The following is an 18,641-nucleotide window of genomic DNA, read 5'->3' as shown; positions in this document are numbered from 1 at the left end:
ATAGCATCTTGGTAGGGTAAGCCAATGAATCTGGTTGCTGCTATCTAATTATCTTCGGTCACAGTTGTACCATGAATGCACATGGTGATCAGACTTAGCCTCTTACAGGTATATAACTGAGAAGAACCAAGGATCTCTTTTCAAATGGAAAAAGTATAACAGCTATGCCCTATGATATAACTTTATGGACCCAATCCCATTGGGTCGGTTTGCGGGTACATGGATTCCGTATTGTGGAGAGGAGGTAGTTTTGGATAAAAATCCACTTTTCAGGGGTTGGGGATTTGGCTCAGAGGTAGAGCGCTTGCCTAGCAACCGCAAGGCCCTGGGTTCGGTCCCCAGCTCCAAAAAAAAGAAAAGAAAAAAAAATCCACTTTTCAGGCCTCTCAATTTCTCTAAAGCTGTACAGCAGACCCACCCCTTCCACGGTCCTCTCAGAGTTCTTAACTCTGTCCTTTCCTAAGATCTAAAGGACAGTATGCACCAATGGCATGGCTACTCATGGGACAAGTGGTGTGGGCTCAGGAGGACCTGGAGGAAAAGCAACCTATCTACAACCAGGTCACCAACAGTAACCATGGAGACTTGTTCAGACAACTATACAAAATCCTGTTCTATTTGCCTCGCTTTCTCTCACACATACCCGAGGGAAGCACGTAGTGTCAACACCGTGGTCCCCACAGTGAGGCCAGCATCTCCTAAATCTAACTTCACTTCTCACTGGTTTTGCCCCTGCAGGGCTTTTCCCCATTGGACTTGGGTGTGGTGCTGTCCCTCTACAGCCCTCATTTATATATCCACTGTCAAGACTCTGTTGATGACATTGGCCACTGTGTCATGTGGTGTGCCCTTTCTGTGAGAAGGAGAGGAAGGAGCCCCCCTCGTCCCTGGTTTCAGTACTTGGGAACCATGTTTCTTTTGGCCCACGGGCCTGTGTTTTGTACTGCAGACTCCAAGTTCATCTAACTGGGTGTGTTTTCCTCTCTGTTCATGTGCTGGAAGGCTCAGACCAAATGCATATTCTGCTATAGGAAATGTACCCACATTTCCACCCTCTTCAAGGCACAAATTCCTTGATTCCAGCCCTCTTCCCAGCCTGTTAATCCTTTTTATTTTTTACTTGTTGTAATTTCCCTATCTAGTCTCTTTCACTGAACCTGTCATAGATCGCCGTAAGTCATGTTCTTCCTTGAACTAGTTTGGATATGAATAAATGAATCGCAATGCCCCTGGATAGGAAATACCACCCCATACCAGGGATTGATTCACAGAGATGTCTGTACTTGGATCACTCCTGTGATTGGTCCCCTCTCCCTTCTGCAGCCAAAAATGTCCGGATAAAGTCATAGGAAGAGAAGAAAGGGGTCATACTGACCTCTCCAGCCCTATTACCCTGGCTTCTTCCCCATACCAGTCTCAAAGACTCCCACGGTGGGAAAAATGTGTACAGAGCTCTGTAGGACAAAGTCCCTGTCGAGGACATAGGTACTGGCGAGCAATGTAGCCCAGCTGGGAAAGCGGTCCTTCTCTTGGGTCATTTAAAGAAAAAAGGCAGCTGTAGGCTACCCAAAGGAACCAAACTACTGCCTTGTGTATGGCCTTCCCTTCGCATGTCGTGTATAGGGGAGCACACAGACAGTGCCTCCATGTGGCAAAGAGGTGACAGAAGAGCAGGCAACAAGGAAGACTAGAGGAGTAGGAAGCCAGGAGAAATAGGCAGAGGGAGAAGACCACCCTAGAGCTCTAGAGCAAATGCACAGTGAAGAACCCAAGAGCGGGAGGCGGGGCTAAGACAGGAAGGGGGCAGGGCTAAGAAGGAGAAGGAGGCGGGGCCGGGAAGGGGAAGGGAAGTATAAGTCCTTTCTTTGCCCACGGGTATCTTGTTGGGCACAGGGCCTTGCACTCTCAACCCAGGGTTGTGGAAGACCAGGAACGCCTTCCCCAAACATCCTTCCCGTAAGCATATTCCACAGGAACCACCTCCGAGACTACTTTGGGGCTCTGGCATTGAACAGAGTGAGAGGCCACCTGCAGTTGGCTGGGGTCTCTTCCTGAAGGCTAAACTCTAAAATCAGCACTCATCAGAAGGCTGTGGGAGCCAGCAGCATCGAGCCCTGAAACATTGCCAGAACTTCCCTTTCCACACTCCCCAGCGCAGTACAGTTTGTAATGAGGAAGTGAGCGTATCCATTTTCACCCTCGCAGATGGCTGCAGATGAAGAGGTTTAGCCTTCCATTGCCAGCCATTTGTATTCGACAAGGTAGCCTGTGAGACCAGCCTTGCTCTGTGGTGGGAGCTTTCACATCTGTCTTAAACCACAGCACACAGGTTATCCCCTGGCTCCTGGTAAATACGAGCTCCTGCGGTGGAAGGCTGCCCATAGCATGCTATTTTACCACTCTCTCTTTCTGAATAAAGCCAACCTTTCTTCATTAGCCGAGCCGTTTCTGAAGAGGAAATGGAAGTCTTGATAAACATCATTAAGCCGGGCAAGGATTAGCATAAACAGGATGCCAAGGAGGAGATTTAATACTATTTAGATGAAATTTGAATTCTAATGCAGCACTCTCGCCCAGCCACTCCTTCTAATGGAGCCTCAAGATTTAAACGCCTAATAATTCTGGGAAGACACTCCATTTCCAGTGGTGCCTGCTTGTTACCTTGTCAGCTGACTACCTGAGACAGGACCCTCTATGTAAACTGCTCCCTGAGCCCTGGCTTTTAGGTTGCTGGAGATCAAGAACAAACGAGAAAAACAGGTGGAAGTAACCCAAAGGGACACTGGCCACCCACCTTGGTCATTCACAGGGTAGGGGGGCTCCTGCATCGGGTTCTGCACAGCTGAGCTCCCACTGTGTGCCTCCTAAGGAGAGTGATGATGGGTTGAAGGCAGGTACAGAGCAGGCCTGTGGTATAAATTCTGGGACCCAGTATAAAACGAAAATGTTCGATTTCTTGTTCATTTCTACTTTCATTTTTCCAAAAGGTTTAGTCATTTTTATCTCACGGGCATGGGTGTTTTGCCTACAAGTGTGTCTGTGCACCACATGCACGTCTGATGTCCACACAGGCCAGAAGAGGGTGTCAGATCCCTCTAGACCTGGAGTAACTGAGGGTTGTGAGCTCCCGTGTGGGTGCTGGGAACTGAACCCAGGCCCTCTGCAAGAGCAACCAGTTCTCTTAGCTACTGAGCCATCGCTCCATCCCCTGTCCTAAAATCTGACAACAGAGCATTAATCAGACTGTGGGTCCCCGTATGACAGGTCACCCACCCACTCTACTGTGACAGACAGAAGCAGAAGACTTATCACCTGCCTTGGATCTTGCTTATAGGGAGTCGAAAGACCTAGGTTACCTCTCAGCCCCAGTGAGCACCGTACCCTTAAAACAAAACAAAACCACAAACAAACAAATCACTTTCTGTTCTTAGAACAAAGTATCTTAGGTCCAAAATACAAATGTATTGGAAGCTTCTCAACAAAGAAATGACTATTGGCCGTCAGTGTTCTTCAGAGGAGAGGGCCTCTCATACACGCCGACCATAGTCTTCTTCCTGTGCCCAGGTACTGCTGACTGCCCCTTCAGAAAGCCAATCCTCAGTGGTCAGGGAATCCACCACTTCGTTCATGGAGAAACAGTTCAGAGTCAGACAACAGAAACTTCTAGGTCTGTTTGTTCACCCATTCACTGTGCTCTTTTGGAAGACTTCATTTCTATGGCCATTCTTAGGTTCGGGTCTGGCTTTTTTTTAAATCATGTTGTATTTACTAAGTTTAGGAGAGCAGTTTCCTTTTAGACTTCCAATACAATCCACAGAACCCAGAGGTATTTCCCACCTCTCCTGGAAGGTGAGGGAAGAACAGGTTTCTGTCAGGATGTGAAGTGGGATGAATGACCAGCCTGACATCCTGCAGGCTCAGTTAGAAGGCGCACCTCAGAGCCTGCAGCTAGAGACCCCCAGACAGATTTGAAGTGTTAAAAAAAAATCACAACATTTTCCAAAAGAAGAAACTTGAGATTTCAACAATTCAAAGAAGACACCCATCCAGGGTGTACACACGTTCAGACTCCCAGAGAGCCTGAGGACACAGTGGGCCAAAGGAGTAAGCCGGGCAGTAGCAGCAGAAACATCCCTTTTGTGACTCTGTTCGGTGCTTCTCTGCTTGGGGGGTTGGGAGTGGGAAAGAATTACTTTCAAATGACATAGATAGTTGTGAGTCACACTCAAGGATGCACCCTCGGGGCACTGGGACCCAGTGCAGCACAGCTCGGAGATGTGCACAGTCGGAGCCTCCTTCCAGTAGTACACAGCCTCAAGGATGTAAATTTTGAAGCTGGATCTCATTTTAATAAGCATCTGCTACAGAGCTTGGTCTTTCTCCCTTTCTTTCCCTTTTAACAATGCCTACTTTCTTCCTGTGCTCTGCGACGCAGTTGGAAATACGTGCCAGACCGGGGAGAGTACATGTTCTTTAGACTGGTCGTAGGGAAGTCACCCAAATATAGCTAAACATGGCTTTTTCTAGATACTGCAAACTTGGAACAAATTAACTTAACACATTAAATAGCAATCTGCCTGGATCTGTGGAATTCCGTGATAAGCCCAGGAATGCAGAGAGCTGTTCCTAAGAACTCTGTTCTTACGACCACAGAATGTACCCGTGTTTAATTTCCCCTGTGACCTGATATGTACAAATTCTGACTGTCCTCTGATGGTTTGGAATTCTCTCCTTGTTCCTGGAGACTATTTCTTTTCTTTTCTTTTTTAAGTTAAGGTTGCTTTCATTTATAGCAACAAGCAAGAGACCAGGCTATAACAACCAGACACATGTATTTCTCTGGGTATCTGGGAGGAGAGGAATGGACAGCCCCACTGGCCACTGATTACTCGTCCGGCCACTCAGGAACATTCCACCTTGACCTCAAAGAAGTGAGCTAGCCTGTATTCGAGGAGAGGGGAGAGCAGAAATTCGAAGGCTGGGTGTCGAGAGCTCGGTGCTTGATATCTAAGCCAAGGATCCCAAGAGAGTTCTGTTATGATTCGGACAGGGCAAGTCTTGAGTGGGAGGCTTAACTTAACCTACCCGATTCCTCCTGGCATTTTCATTGTGCCATAAGGGTTCTTCCACTCAACTCACTTGTCCTTAAGGTTCCTTGTCCTATTGATAGGTTAGGAAGCAGTCAAACTGCTAAAGGTGGTAGACTGTAGGAAAAGGGCCTGGGGTCTCAAGAAGAGTCACACACGTAGTCTTCAGGCAAGGTGAGAGGGGAAGAAAGTTTCTTCTGCCAGAGCATGCACAGCTATAGTGTCACCATGCCTCACTTTCAGTACAGAGCTCAGCCTCCCATTCTTATGTAGCTGGTTGATTTAAAGCAGGACAGTCAATGGGCAAAACACAGTTTTGAGCATCAAGCCCAACCTCGACCACATACTTTGATTTCATGAAGTGCTGGCCCTGGAGGAACTGGAATTTCTACCAAGCGTCTTCTTCATACTTTAAAAAAAAAAAGAAGTTTTTCTTCCTTAAGAGACCATTTCTTTTAAATTTCCCATATATGATGCTATCTACAAAAAGCCTCCCAGGAGTGAGTCATGTCCCTCCCAACCGCAGAATGTGACAAGCACACATCGCAGGTGCCAAGGATTCCAAAGAAAGGAAATCAACTGAGGCACTAAATGCATGCTTATAAAGTTTTGTTTTATCAGCTGCTCCCCTTGGAGTCATTCCCCAAAAGGATATGCGTGTGCCCCTGGGATGCCTCCATTTTCCAAGCACATTACTTTGACTGAACCTTCCATGGCGGGTGGAGGGAAATTCAAATGTTGAAGGAGGGGGAGCTCAGTAGTGACTCCTCGGATAATAATGCCTTACACAGGTACTTGTTGAAATAAAATAAGTAAATCACACCATCTGCTGTCACAAACGTTTACAACTCAGGACGCCTCTCCGTGTGCGTGCACATTGACTTTCCACTGTAGCTCTGTGGGGCGGGGTATCTTCCATATCTCTGTTTGCTATGAAAGGGAGCCAATGCTTGACTGTTACCTATCCTGCTATCCTGGAAACTCAGAATTGTTGAGGTAGAATGGACTCCCAGCTCCTCAAGTCCTGCCCCCAGGCCTCCTCTTCATAGCCAGTATCCCTCCCAAAGAAGACGATGTGAGGAGAAAAGAGACCTGACTTACGATGTGTCCCTGTGACTCATTGCAGGTGGGTCTTTTCCGAAAGTCGGGAGTGAAGTCTCGAATCCATGCCCTACGTCAGATGAATGAGAACTTCCCTGACAACGTGAGCTATGAAGACCAGTCTGCCTATGACGTGGCAGATATGGTAAAGCAGTTCTTCCGGGACCTCCCTGAGCCCCTTTTCACCAACAAGCTCAGTGAGACCTTCCTCCACATCTATCAGTGTAAGTACCAATAACACAGTGTGCCAACTGTCAAAAGGATAGTATTTTAAAGATTAATTTACCGTGTATGAGTGTATGTGCACCACGTGCATGCAGTACCCGTGGAAGCCAGAAGAGGGCATCAGATGCACTGGGACTGGAGTTACCGGTGGTTGTGAGCTGCCATGTGGGGGGCTGGGAACTGAACTAGGCTTCTCCGTAAAAACAGTCGGCACGTTTAGCTGCTCAGCCACATCTCCAGCCCCGCAAAAGATGGAATTTTAATGATACAAGTTATTCGTGAATCTGTGAAGTATTTAAAAGTTACTAACCTGCCTCTTCAGAAATAGCCTTTGCTCAGTCTTTTATGGGCATCTCTGTGTCGTTCTCTGTATGTGTCTGAAAATTCCTTCTCAATATTAGTAGTGCCTGCTTAGTACATGGTTACATACAATCTCAAGCCAATTTCCAATGTGTTTCTAATATGCATAGCTAATATTTAAAGTGTAAAAGGATCCAATAGAATTTAGTGTGTGAGAGACAGAGACAAAGAGACACAGAGAGAGGAAGACAGAGACAGAGTGTGTGTCTGTGTGTGTGAAAGAGAGAGAGAGAGAGAGAGAGTGTGTGTGTGTGTGTGTGTGTGTGTGTGTGTGTGTGAAACCTGTCTCACTTTTTTGAAAGGTAAATGTTCAATTTGATAAAAAAAAAATTGACAGAAGATTCAGATGTAATATAAACGCTGAAAACAAACAGGGAAGCAGAAGGATGCATTTCACCCGGAAATGAAGCAAACCAAATCAAGGCTACATCTTAGCTCAGCTAACTCACATTTCCATCTGGAAGACTTCAAGTGACATCGAATCAGTAGCTCTTCACGAAGCCACTCTAGCTAAAGCAGTCATGAGAAGAACAATTGATTTAACAGCCCACTCTGCAAATGTAGTCACAAAGGCAGACATTTGGAATGAGCGCACAGGCCTTCTTTCTATGGGGGTAATAATGTCATCACAAGTCGGCAAGCAGCTTCGTGGCCCAAGGATCAGTTCTTAGCGGGAAATTACTCCGGTCCACAGACTTTGATTTTTCACATCAAAATACGGCTCGAGTGGGTCGTGAGATGGAATTGATCCGATCTGAAGAGACCCCTACTACGGAGACTCTGTACCAAATGTGTTTAAGAAGTGTGTAATAGTACAAATTCAGGGAGTACTTTAAATGCTGCCTGTAAAACAGAGTAAAGAGGTGACACTGAATAAATACTATTCTGTCAGAGTGAGTAGGCTAAGCTGAGTCAGTGATACTGGGTCCCAGAGCCCAAAAGAACACTCTCAGGGGTGTTGCTGAGAGAGACTGTGCTCGCTGATCCAATTAAGCCTCATTGTGGATATTTACATTCCATCAGTCCTAGGGTTGAAGCTAACACTATCAATGGCTAAAGCTAATTTATTCCCAAGAGGTAAATACCTTTTTGGCTCTTGCCTAAACTTACAACCAAGAAGCCAGAGCAAAGCAAGACTTCATTTTATCTGCACAAACCGTTACAGAGCATGGTCATGCTGAGTGCTGCAAACTTAGACGATGTGACAGTCACTGTCTGTTCTTAGGGATCTTAGACTGGGGCAGGAGAGACAGGACCATGAATGACTGTGATACAGGAAGGTAAGAAGGGTTAAAAAGGCAGATCCAGGAAGGCTGGGGTGAGCAAAAAGGAAATAAATGCCAAGTGTACAACACTGTACCAGAGGACACTGATAAACTAGGAGGCTGTGGTAACACAAAAGTGGCATTAATAATTAGATAATTATTAAATAATTATAAATAATTCACTGGCTATTGAAAGATTTAATGCCCCAAACGGAACCAACCTCCATACATACAAATTGTTTTTTAATGACAACATTTTATTAGTACACATGACAAAATGAAGTGAAATTAAACCAGTCCAGTGTTGGGTAAATCTACAGCCTGGGAATGCTAGGACAGCAGCCTCTGGTATCTTCCACACTCTTGAAGTCAGATCGTAACTAAGTGGTAAGTTACCACTACCTACACAATCGTCACATCTTCAGAAGATCACACTTGGAAGCTGGAAGAGAAAGCCCGGGTGTCTCCTGGGACACGCATTTCTTCTTATGGAGAACGTGGACTTCTCAGAACTCCCAGTGCCATCCCTGGTCTCATACTGCCCCTGGAGCAAGCAATGGGAAAAGGAACAGAGTGAGGAATGGTCCTTGTCTATATAAGCTGAGAGGGCTCACCCCTGGATCAGTGCAAGGGGCCCATTTCCCCAAGCAGCCCAGAGCCAAAAAAGAACATGTATTTTGATAAAGAAGGGAAGAGAGACTCTTGAGTGGCCCCAGGGGTGAAATTCATCAGAACTGATTTAAGGTCTGTCGATCTGGACCCAACGAATAAGTGGAATCAAACAGACAGGCTTGGAAGTTTGGTGAGCAGGCACACTCCTGGGGTTCCTGAGAATGGATGCCCCAGAGTCTTAAGTGTCCTAGAAAATAGAGTTCTGGTAGCCACCCCGCTCTCTAAAGTAGCTCGGTGGTGGCTGTCTCACTTCCTTTGCTGGCGTCAGATGACTGGAGTGCAGTATGGGTCATGAAGACCTTAATCCTGCAGCCTGTAAGATAGAGCAGTCTGAGGGATCAGAGACATGCCCTCAAACTTGGTGGCCTGGAGGGTGGGGGACTCCAAAAGGGAACGGAGAGAGCTATTCGTGTCACCACCCACACCACACTCCAAAATTCTACGGTACTAACAAAGGCAAATCTGGAGTTATCTCCAAGAACCAAAACAGAAGCAGGGACTACAACAGTGTTACGCGCAACAGAAAGCACGGCTTAATGGTGAACGCAGCTGCCATCCAAAGGCAACAGAATTCAGAGTAAACGGATCTTCAGAGAAGACAAAGGAGCAAGTGAGCCGGAAAGGAAGAGAGAGAGCAAACACGGTGGTGGGCGACTTCAAGATTAACAGTGGGAGAGGAAGCTGGTGGAAGAAAAGTTCGGCCAGCTTTGGTTAGATAACGCATGCGCACAGGTTAGATAACGCATGCGCACAGGTTAGATAGCGCACGCGCACAGAATCGTCTTCCCTACAGGGCAATATTTACAAGCAGTTGAAGGGTGTGTGGTGAATGTATGTCACTAGTTATACTGGCTCCAGCATAAGCAAACAGACAAAAAACAGCCTCACTGTCATCCAGACAAAAGTGTTCTCTAGAAAACCCTGTCTTCACCAGGATGCCATAGACAAGCTATTCTCCGGACAAGTGCCCATGCTTTCTTAGAAACCTCAATTTGCTGCTGGCCTTCTGCACAGCGCTCAGAAGGGCAAGGAGAGCCCAGAACAAATGGCTCCCAAGGGTGCAGGCAGAAGGTTACACTACCCCAGAGCAGCCAGTGCCAGCCTTTTCTCATACACCTCTAACAGTAACAAATATCTGAGTGTCTCTTCTTAATGTGTTCAGGACACAGGGATATACACTGAAATGGTGTGCAGTGGAAGATCAAGGGATGGTCTTGAGCACACTGCCCCCTGGCTCAGGAGTGCAAACAGCCTTTCATAGAGACCCCCACTCCCAGGTGTCCATTTTGAAGGAAGACAGCCATAGTCACCAAACATACATGATCACGAAACATTCATCAAACCTATATGATCACGAAACAGAGCCAGGGGAGCCACAAAATGCTGTCCCTCAATCCCAATTTGTTGTGATTTTTTTCCATTTTCTACTTTGTGTCTTTGTGCTATTTGCCCAGAGCCTATATAATCGATGCCCTTCACCTCCATCAGAGTCGCTCTCAGAGGGAGATTGAGACCCTCGTTCACTCCCCAAGGCTGTAGGGGACCAGGTTCCTTTTTCACAAGCACAACTCAAAGCTCGAGATCCTAAGATTATCAAACAGGTGACACTAAGGGACCACTCGGGTCAAAGCAGCACATTGTCCCAAGTGAGCCCTCCTGACTTGCAGAGACCGGAAGGATCTATCAGGCCCACCCTGAGGCACTGTCTCCCTCGGGGTGTCCAAGGGCAAACAGCTTACCCACTGCCCATTGTGCTGCCAGAGTGATGTGGCCTGAGGCTCTACTAGGTTAGGAAAAGGCCAGGCCTTTGTCTTTTTACCCAGTGGCATTCACAACAGTGTCCCACCCAACCTTGGTTACCCTAAGGTGCTCCCCAAACTGCCTGTCAAAGAGGATGAGCACAAGAGAGGCCAGGTTGACAGAGCCCCAATAGATCGCCAACTTCCACCAAAACTGACCATCTTTTTTTTTAAGATTTATTTATTTATTATGTATAAGTACACTGTAGCTGTCTTCAGACACACCAGAAGAGGGCATCGGACCTCATTACAGATGGTTGTGAGCCACCATGTGGTTGCTGGGGTTTGAACTCAGGACCTCTGGAAGAGCAGTCAGTGCTCCTAACCACTGAGCCATCCCTCCAGCCACAAACTGTCAAAGACAGAAGAGCCACTTTGGCCTAAAAACGTCTGGGACACTCAGATGGGTTCTGGAGTTGGACGAGGTTCAAGTTGCAACTCTGTGACGCCTCTGAGTGTCTGCTGTCTGGACGAGAAGCTCATGCACTCTTCCCCACTGCCTCTTCCTTCTAACAACCTGGTACCCACCTCTCTTCAGACGTCCCCAAAGAACAGCGGCTGCAGGCCGTGCAGGCAGCCATCCTCCTGCTGGCGGATGAGAACCGGGAGGCCCTGCAGACGCTCCTGTGCTTCCTGCATGACGTAGTGAACTTGGTGGACGAGAATCAGATGACGCCCATGAATCTGGCCGTGTGCCTGGCCCCCTCCCTCTTTCATCTCAACTTGCTGAAAAAAGAAAGTTCCCCAAGGTAAGTTTTCCTCATGGTTGGCATTGTTCCCAACCAGGCCTCCCCGAGATCCAATTTCTTAATAAGTAAAATTAAACAAAAGTGTTCTCATGGTGGAATTCAGAGAGGAGATTATCAGGACTCATCGTGGGAGCAGAGCGAGGCACCCTCACCCCCGTGGGGGAGTGGGGCTCATAGCACCACCAAGGTAGCCCTAAAGCAGATCAGTTGAGACTCAGAAAGCCCAAGAAGCTTTGTTCTATTTTATTTGGGTGGGAAGAAGAAGGAAAATACACAAAAAGGCATTTTACGATTATCAGGGTTTTTTTTTTTAAGATTTATTTATTTATTATATATAAGTACACTGTAGCTGTCTTCAGATACACCAGAAGAGGGCATCAAATCTCATTACAGATGGTTGTGAGCCACCATGTGGTTGCTGGGAATTGAACTCAGAACCTCTGGAAGAGCAGTCAGTGCTCTTAACCTCTGAGCCATCTCTCCAGCCCACAATTGTCAGTTTTTGAAGGCCATATTTAAACAAGGAAGCACATGAACCTGCAGTCGAGCTATTTCAAAGGGGGGGGGGGAGACCTAATACCTTTCCACCTACAGCCCTTCCTGTCTTTGTACTTTTCCACGGCCTCTGGTCGTGAGCTGCCAGCCTGCCTCGGAGCATCTAAAGATGTGCGGCCGTTGGTTTTTATTTGAAAACAAAGAAAGCCTGAGGTCTGGGCAGCGCGTGGGAATGAATGGCAAACAGAAGGGACAGTCTGGGTGTCCTAACACAGTCTTTGGCTGGGGACCTACTTAGCACATCCATGTTCCATTCCAGAGTCATCCAGAAGAAATACGCCACTGGGAAGCCAGATCAGAAAGACCTCAATGAAAATCTAGCCGCAGCTCAGGGGCTCGCCCACATGATCACGGAATGCAACCGACTCTTCGAGGTGAGGTCTTGGGATGCGGGGCAGGCTGGGAAGGAGAGGAAGCTTATCTCTCTGCTCTTCACTTTACAATGACAGTGTGGGCTGTAGCTCTGTTCTCCACCCCCAGGAGTTATAAAGAGCTAGCTACACAGTCAGGCCTTGGCAGTCATGGGCTCTCGGGGTTTACCATGATGGGACTTTTATGCAAACAGTTGAATCGTCTTCCTTGGTCAAATATAAGGCCAGTTGGCCAATTACAATACATTTTATTTCTACATCAAACTTGATTAGAGTCTTCCTCTGTCTCTGTGTCTGTCTGCCTGTCTGTCTCTGTCTCTGTCTCTGTGTGTGTGTGGGCGCGAGTCATGCGCACGTGTGCACTTGAGTATGACTGAGGAATCCTTGTCACTAGACTCAATGACAGCCTATCAGTATAGCCTCATGTACTTTGGAGAGGCAAGTGGATGAGACCCCTGCCATACTCTCCATGGCAACACTGGCATTTGTCGATGGAAAAAACTATACTGAAAACTGCGAAGCCCTCTCTGAGTCATAGCTGAGTTTTCCCCTCAATATGTCAATGTGTATGAATGAGTGAAGCTGTCTGAGCCCACTCTTGCCAGATATCCTAAAAAGAAATGGAGCACGTGATCGGGAACGTATCCCAGTGTTTTGGACAAACATGGGCTCAGAGTCATATGTGTTTCCTAGCTTTAGCAAAGCCCCTTCTGGCCTTGGACCTTTGACGGTGGACGAGGCGACTTTGATCCTTGTCACTCTCGGCATTTATCAGCTCACTGCTTTGTTCTCCCATGTATTCACTGGCTCAGGTTCCACACGAGATGGTGGCCCAGTCTCGTAACTCCTACTTAGAGGCTGAGATCCACGCGCCCAGCCTAGAAGACTTGGGAACTCAGCTGGCAGAGAATGGGGCAACTTTTCACACGTACCTGGAGCATCTTGTCCAAGGCCTCCAGAAAGAGGCTAAGGAGAAATTCAAGGGGTGGGTCACGTGTTCCAGCCCTGACAACACGGACCTTGCTTTCAAAAAGGTAAGGTTCCCTCTGCTGCAGAATGGATGCTTAACTGTGGGACGGCACCTGCGTGGACCCAGGGGCATTCAAAAGCCCTGTTCGAAAGCCACCAGCAGCACTCCCATCAGAACCCAGAGCGTTCAGGAGGGCTTCTGGATCCCAGCCGGGTCTGTGCTCACGTACACTAGGGCTTCTGGATTTCAGCAGGGTCTGTGCTCGCGCACACGAGGGCTTCTGGATCCCAGCTGGGTCTGTACTCGCACACACAGGGGCTTCTGGATCCCAGCCCAGTCTGTGCTCTCGTACACAAGGGCTTCTGGATTTCAGCAGGGTCTGTGCTCTCGCACACGAGGGCTTCTGGATCCCAGCCGGGTCTGTACTCGCACACACAGGGGCTTCTGGATCCCAGCCCGGTCTGTGCTCATTTCTGTGTGGTGCCAGGAAAAACAGTGCCCAGCGTTTTTCGCTTGTGGAATGAACGTTCTGACAGTGCCTGGCAGAGGAGAACCTCGTAAAAGTCAAGTGTGTTAGAGCACATCTGCCTCACACCACTTGCATGTGTTTGTGTCTATGGCTGTTTTATCATTTTTTTCTCATCAGCTTGAGGGCCGAAGTATTTGTGTTTTAAATCTGGGTACAGTATCATCCATTCACTTTAAGTGACCACCGATGGTTTGCAATGCCCGTCACAGGAGATTGGTCTGGGTAGCCCGGGGTAACCTCTTCAGCTCCTGCCCATGTCTTTGCCAAGGTGGGGGACGGGAACCCGCTGAAGCTGTGGAAGGCATCCGTGGAGGTGGAGGCACCGCCCTCCGTGGTGTTGAACCGCGTGCTGAGAGAACGTCACCTGTGGGATGAGGATTTCGTGCAGTGGAAGGTCGTGGAAACGTTGGACAGACAGACAGAAATCTACCAGTACGTGCTAAACAGCATGGTTCCACACCCCTCCAGAGACTTCGTGGTGCTCAGGTAAGCCGGACTCTGGTGTATGAGAGCCTGCTCCAAAGACAAGATGAGAGTCGCCAAAACAAACACCTTTCCCAACTGCTGTGGGGCTTTAAGCCTCCGCCTTATTTATGCCTGACTTCTGGGGCCCTCGCCCAGTTTACAGCTCTGCCCAGGCTCTCTGATGTCCCCCTCTCTTGAGGTGCACAGTTTGTTAGGCCTTCAGTGTCATTCATGTCCTCAGAGCAGAGGCCCCAGAGGAACTGCTGTCTTTTGGGTTTGTCTGCCAAGTTATGCAAAAGGCCGGCTGGTTTTGTCTTTGTCCCAGGAGACAAAAGCAAGTCTTCGTCTGGGAGGACTTGGGGATGGGAGGGTGTGTGAGCGCACATGTTCACAACTAATTCCCAAGCATGGAAGTCCAGCTCAGCCCCAAAAGGCCAAGTGTACGGAGACACCGGGCATTCAATTAGAATTCGGTCCTGGCAAAACCTCCTGGGCCCTGTGTCTGCCATTGAGATGCTGTTTCTGCTGGGTCTCGGGGTTAGTCCCTGCCCTCTGGCCTTGGAGTGGGATGCTCAGGCAATCACAGAAAGTTTGCACAGCGGAAATTCACTATTTCACCAGCAAGAGCAGGGGCTTGGCAGAATTAAGGACATGAACAAAATGTAATTAGAGCAATATATCCCTTTTATTAAAAACACAAGTAAACAGTCTCTGCCCAGCTCAGCAGGGTAAGAGGATTTGCCTGTGAAATCCCCAGACGTGTGCTTGAAATAGTCGCCTTATGAAGTGAGTTTTGAGGGCAAACCAGAGGTGACTTCATATGAGTCCTTTGTGCCTTTGGTTTGGATCCGTGGGATCTCAATTTTTAAGAATCTGTTTCTCCTAAATATCTGTGTGCATCCCAGCGACCTCATCCCAGTGGACAATGTAGGACATCAACTGGGGGAGGCTTGTGGCCAGTTATTAGGACATCACTCATCTTGTGGCATTGAAATTTAATTATCTAACTCAACAAGTAGAGAAGAAGTGGCTGTCCAGGATGGAAGCTGTGGAGACAGGGGTGTGTGTCCCTGCAGGGAACTCCCTCGTTCTGTCTCCTCCAGCATCCTACTAGCCCACCATTTATTGTAGAACATCCCATCATGCCTTATGCTATTCATAGCTTCTGGCTCTGAGGAGGCCGTGGGTAGACATAACAGGCCCATCTTGGTCTCCTCTCCAGTTTAGATTTCTGAGAGACAGAGAGAGACAGAGAGACAGAGACAGAGCCTGCCTACACACGTGTGTGTGCCTAGGGCAGAAGTCAGTCTTGGTTGTTCCATAGGAGCCATCTGCTTCACTATTTTTGAGACAGGGTCTCTCTCTGGGACCCAGGGCTAGTAGGCTAAGATGACTGACCAGACATCTCCAGGAACGTCCTGCCTTCCTTCACAGTGATGGGATCACTAGTGTGTACCATCATGCCTGCTTTTTTATACTGGCACTGGGGATTGACTCCACCTCCTTACCAACTTAGCCATCCTCAGAGCCGCTTTATGTGTTCTGCGTGCAGAGAGTAAATAGTAAGGAAGGGCTGCAGGCTGACTGTCTCAGAGGGAATAAATAATGCGAGGCGATGGCAAGGGAGGTGGACTGCAGCTCAGCAGCAGACCTGTGCGCGCCAGCAGAAATCCCCTGGAGAAGGAGCTTGCAAGGCCAAGATGAAGGTCTCTGTCTGCCATATCAGCCTCCAAACTCAAACTCGATTCAAGAATCTTCACTTGCTTCCCATCACTTATCATGGAGTCCTCTGAGACTGCGATTTATGTGACAGAGTAGATCTGTCTTTAGCTCCTGAGTCGGGAGGCTGAGCGGTCTGAGAACACCAGGTCATAGCACGGCAAAGGGCATTGCGGGACAGAGCGACCAGACCACAGAAACCACGGGAAAGCCTCACCTCCAGTAACTCACTAACCAGGAAACCCCAGGCAGCATCTGACCGCATCCACTGTGGGGCCTGTGGCTCTCCGTGGATGGATTACCAGTTAGACCACTCTCCCCACCACTAGGCCTCCCTACCTCTCCATCTGGACTCAAATCAACTCCCTCTATTTCTTCTCCCACTCAAGAGCTACACAGCCATTTAAACAAAGCTATGAACATACGGTCAACATAGGTTCAATTTCTTTTAAATTAGGCATCAGCTGATCCTGTATTCGTCCTCTGCCCCATCCCCCAGTCCCAGCTCTACCTAGACCCACACTCTGCCTCGCACAGTGTTTTCATGGTTCTTCTAGAGTTGGTAGCCTCATTGATGTTGGGCAAGGGCTTTGTTAGCAGACCAAGATGGGGCCTCAATTTGGGGTTCTAAACTCAGGTCTGGGAGCTTCTACCCTCTGAGTAGGAAGCTGAGATCTGCCCTTTGGACCTCATTGTCTAAACTTTACATAGGCTCATGGAAACCATCACCTTAATCCAAGTGCCTAGCATTGAGTTAGAGCCTAGGTTTGGGGCGGGAGGACACAAGTGTGGGCTTAGTTGCGTGTTCAGGGTCACCTGTCTCTCTCTCCATCACCCTCACACGAGGCCTGTTTGCCTCCAGGACCTGGAAGACCGATTTGCCCAAAGGAATGTGCACCCTGGTGTCCCTGTCTGTGGAGCATGAAGAAGCCCAGCTCATGGGTGGTGTGCGGGCGGTGGTGATGGACTCTCAGTACCTGATAGAGCCCTGTGGCTCCGGCAAGTCCAGGCTGACCCACATCTGCAGGATAGACCTGAAGTAAGTAGCCACACTGGGTGCTGGTGGGCCACACTGGGTGCTGGTGGGCCATATGGTGTGTGCACTTGAGCCCTGCTTGTCACTCTGGCTTCTCCCTCCTCTGCTCTGTTTCCTCACACCGGGAGCCAGCTTCTCCAGGGGGCCATACACCCTCATCTCTCACCCTCCCACCCTAGAATTTGCTTTTCTTTGCTTTCCTTTATACCTCCCCTAACTTATTCATTCCTTTTCCAACTCAAGCTATGAACATGTCCAACAGTGATCAGGAGCGTGTTTCCAGTCACATGACTAGCACATGGTCACTCCTAGAGCCAGCAAACCGACCTTGTGACGTTGCATGGAATGGGTCCTCGGAGTCAGGGGTCAGGAAGAAAGTCAATAGAGGCTCCCAGAATTTTCCAGGTCCTTCTCTGGCACAGGAAAGTAATTATTAGTTAAAGCCACCTGTAATATATCTCGGAATTGATGAGGAGCACACAGGTCCCAGCTGATCGACCTCCTCAGCTGTGGAAGAAGTGGAGCCCCGCCTAACCACGTGTGGGTCAGAACGGTGGTACACAAGTCTTCAAATTCCTGATGAGAAAAATATAGTCATCATGATTGCTTAGAACTGCAGTCAGGTTGAAATTGCTGCCTCATTCAGCCAACGTTTATCACTGTAGCTCCGACTCTATATGGTCTCTGGTCAGTACTGTCCTACCCTCTGATTCAGAAGAGCTCCACATTCTGAGAATCCACGTAGGAATGAGAGCACGCAGTGGTTAGTATGGTGTGCTTAACTTACGTTCAACGTAGGAACATCCTTCAGCTTCACTGGTAAAAATAACAGTGTCTCCCTTTCTAGAACTAAGAACCATCAGATAGGCGATAGGTGGATAGATGGTTTGATAGACAGACAGAGACAGACAGACAGACACCAGCGGTTCTCAAATTGCCTAATTCTGTGACCCTTTAACATAGTTCCCGGTGTTGTGGTAACCAACCATAAAGTTACTTTTGTTGCTACTTCACAACTAATTTTGCTACTGTTATGAATCAAAATGTAAATACTTTTAGAGAGAGAGATTTACCAAAGGGGTTGAAGACCACTGATACAGAAAGCTATATATACATATATATATGTATGTATGTATATGTATATATACACACACACACACACATATATATATATATATACATCACATTCCCTTTATCTACCCATAGTGCCGCACACTAAGGGTGATTCCCAGCTCACTCTTCTGAATAGTTCTGCAGTGAGTATAAATCATATGCCCTCCCCATTTTCTCTGGGTGTGTTCCCAGTAGGGGAGTCATCACCTCCCCTGGTAGTGGCCTTGTGTTCTATTTTGAGGACACATAGGTGTGTCGAGGTTCAGTAAATACGATGCTAATCTCTTATATGTATTCCTTTATTTTTATTCATGTGCACGGAATATATGCCCATGTGGAAGCCAGCGGTCAATGCTAGGTGTCTTTCTCAGGCGCTCTGTGTGGGCGCCTGAAGTAAGAGGGCAGAGGAGTCAGAGTCTGTCACTGTGCCTGGTGCTAACTGATTGGCTACACTGGCTGGCCATTGACCCTCAGGGAACATCCTGTTTCTACCACACCTGGCGTTTCTCAGGAGGACTGCTGATCAAACTCTTTATTGGCTAAGCCTTCTCTTCAGGCCCTCCCGTGTTTCTTTTATGCCTGCTTCCTCCTCTGTTCCTAACTTAAATTGAACTGAACACTTTAA

At 48.1% G+C, this 18,641-nt stretch overlaps 1 protein-coding gene and 1 long non-coding RNA gene across 27 annotated transcripts in view; one reads left to right on the top strand and one right to left on the bottom strand.

Annotated features, from left to right (window-relative positions):
* The window catches only part of Stard13 (StAR-related lipid transfer domain containing 13), a 396,493-nt gene that overhangs the window by 375,082 nt on the left and 2,770 nt on the right, over positions 1-18,641 (top strand). For all 26 annotated transcript variants that reach the window (XM_087579091.1, XM_087579089.1, XM_087579097.1 and 23 more), the window contains 6 exon segments: positions 6,214-6,412; positions 11,048-11,258; positions 12,073-12,187; positions 12,997-13,218; positions 13,952-14,169; positions 16,730-16,906. In XM_087579091.1, the coding sequence (XP_087435217.1) occupies positions 6,214-6,412; positions 11,048-11,258; positions 12,073-12,187; positions 12,997-13,218; positions 13,952-14,169; positions 16,730-16,906 (1,142 nt within the window).
* Positions 8,267-17,488, bottom strand: LOC148002007 (uncharacterized). The gene is made up of 3 exons (XR_015634504.1): positions 17,231-17,488; positions 11,038-11,235; positions 8,267-8,582 (listed from the first exon to the last, which is right to left on the bottom strand). It is a non-coding gene; the product is annotated as an uncharacterized LOC148002007 (long non-coding RNA).

The sequence above is a fragment of the Rattus norvegicus genome, chromosome 12, assembly GCF_021556685.1.
Source record: "Rattus norvegicus strain SHRSP/BbbUtx chromosome 12, alternate assembly SHRSP_T2T, whole genome shotgun sequence".
NCBI classification, from domain to species: Eukaryota; Metazoa; Chordata; class Mammalia; order Rodentia; family Muridae; genus Rattus; species Rattus norvegicus.
The sequence above is the reverse complement of the archived record's forward strand: the minus strand, read 5'-3'. Positions and strand labels throughout refer to the sequence as shown.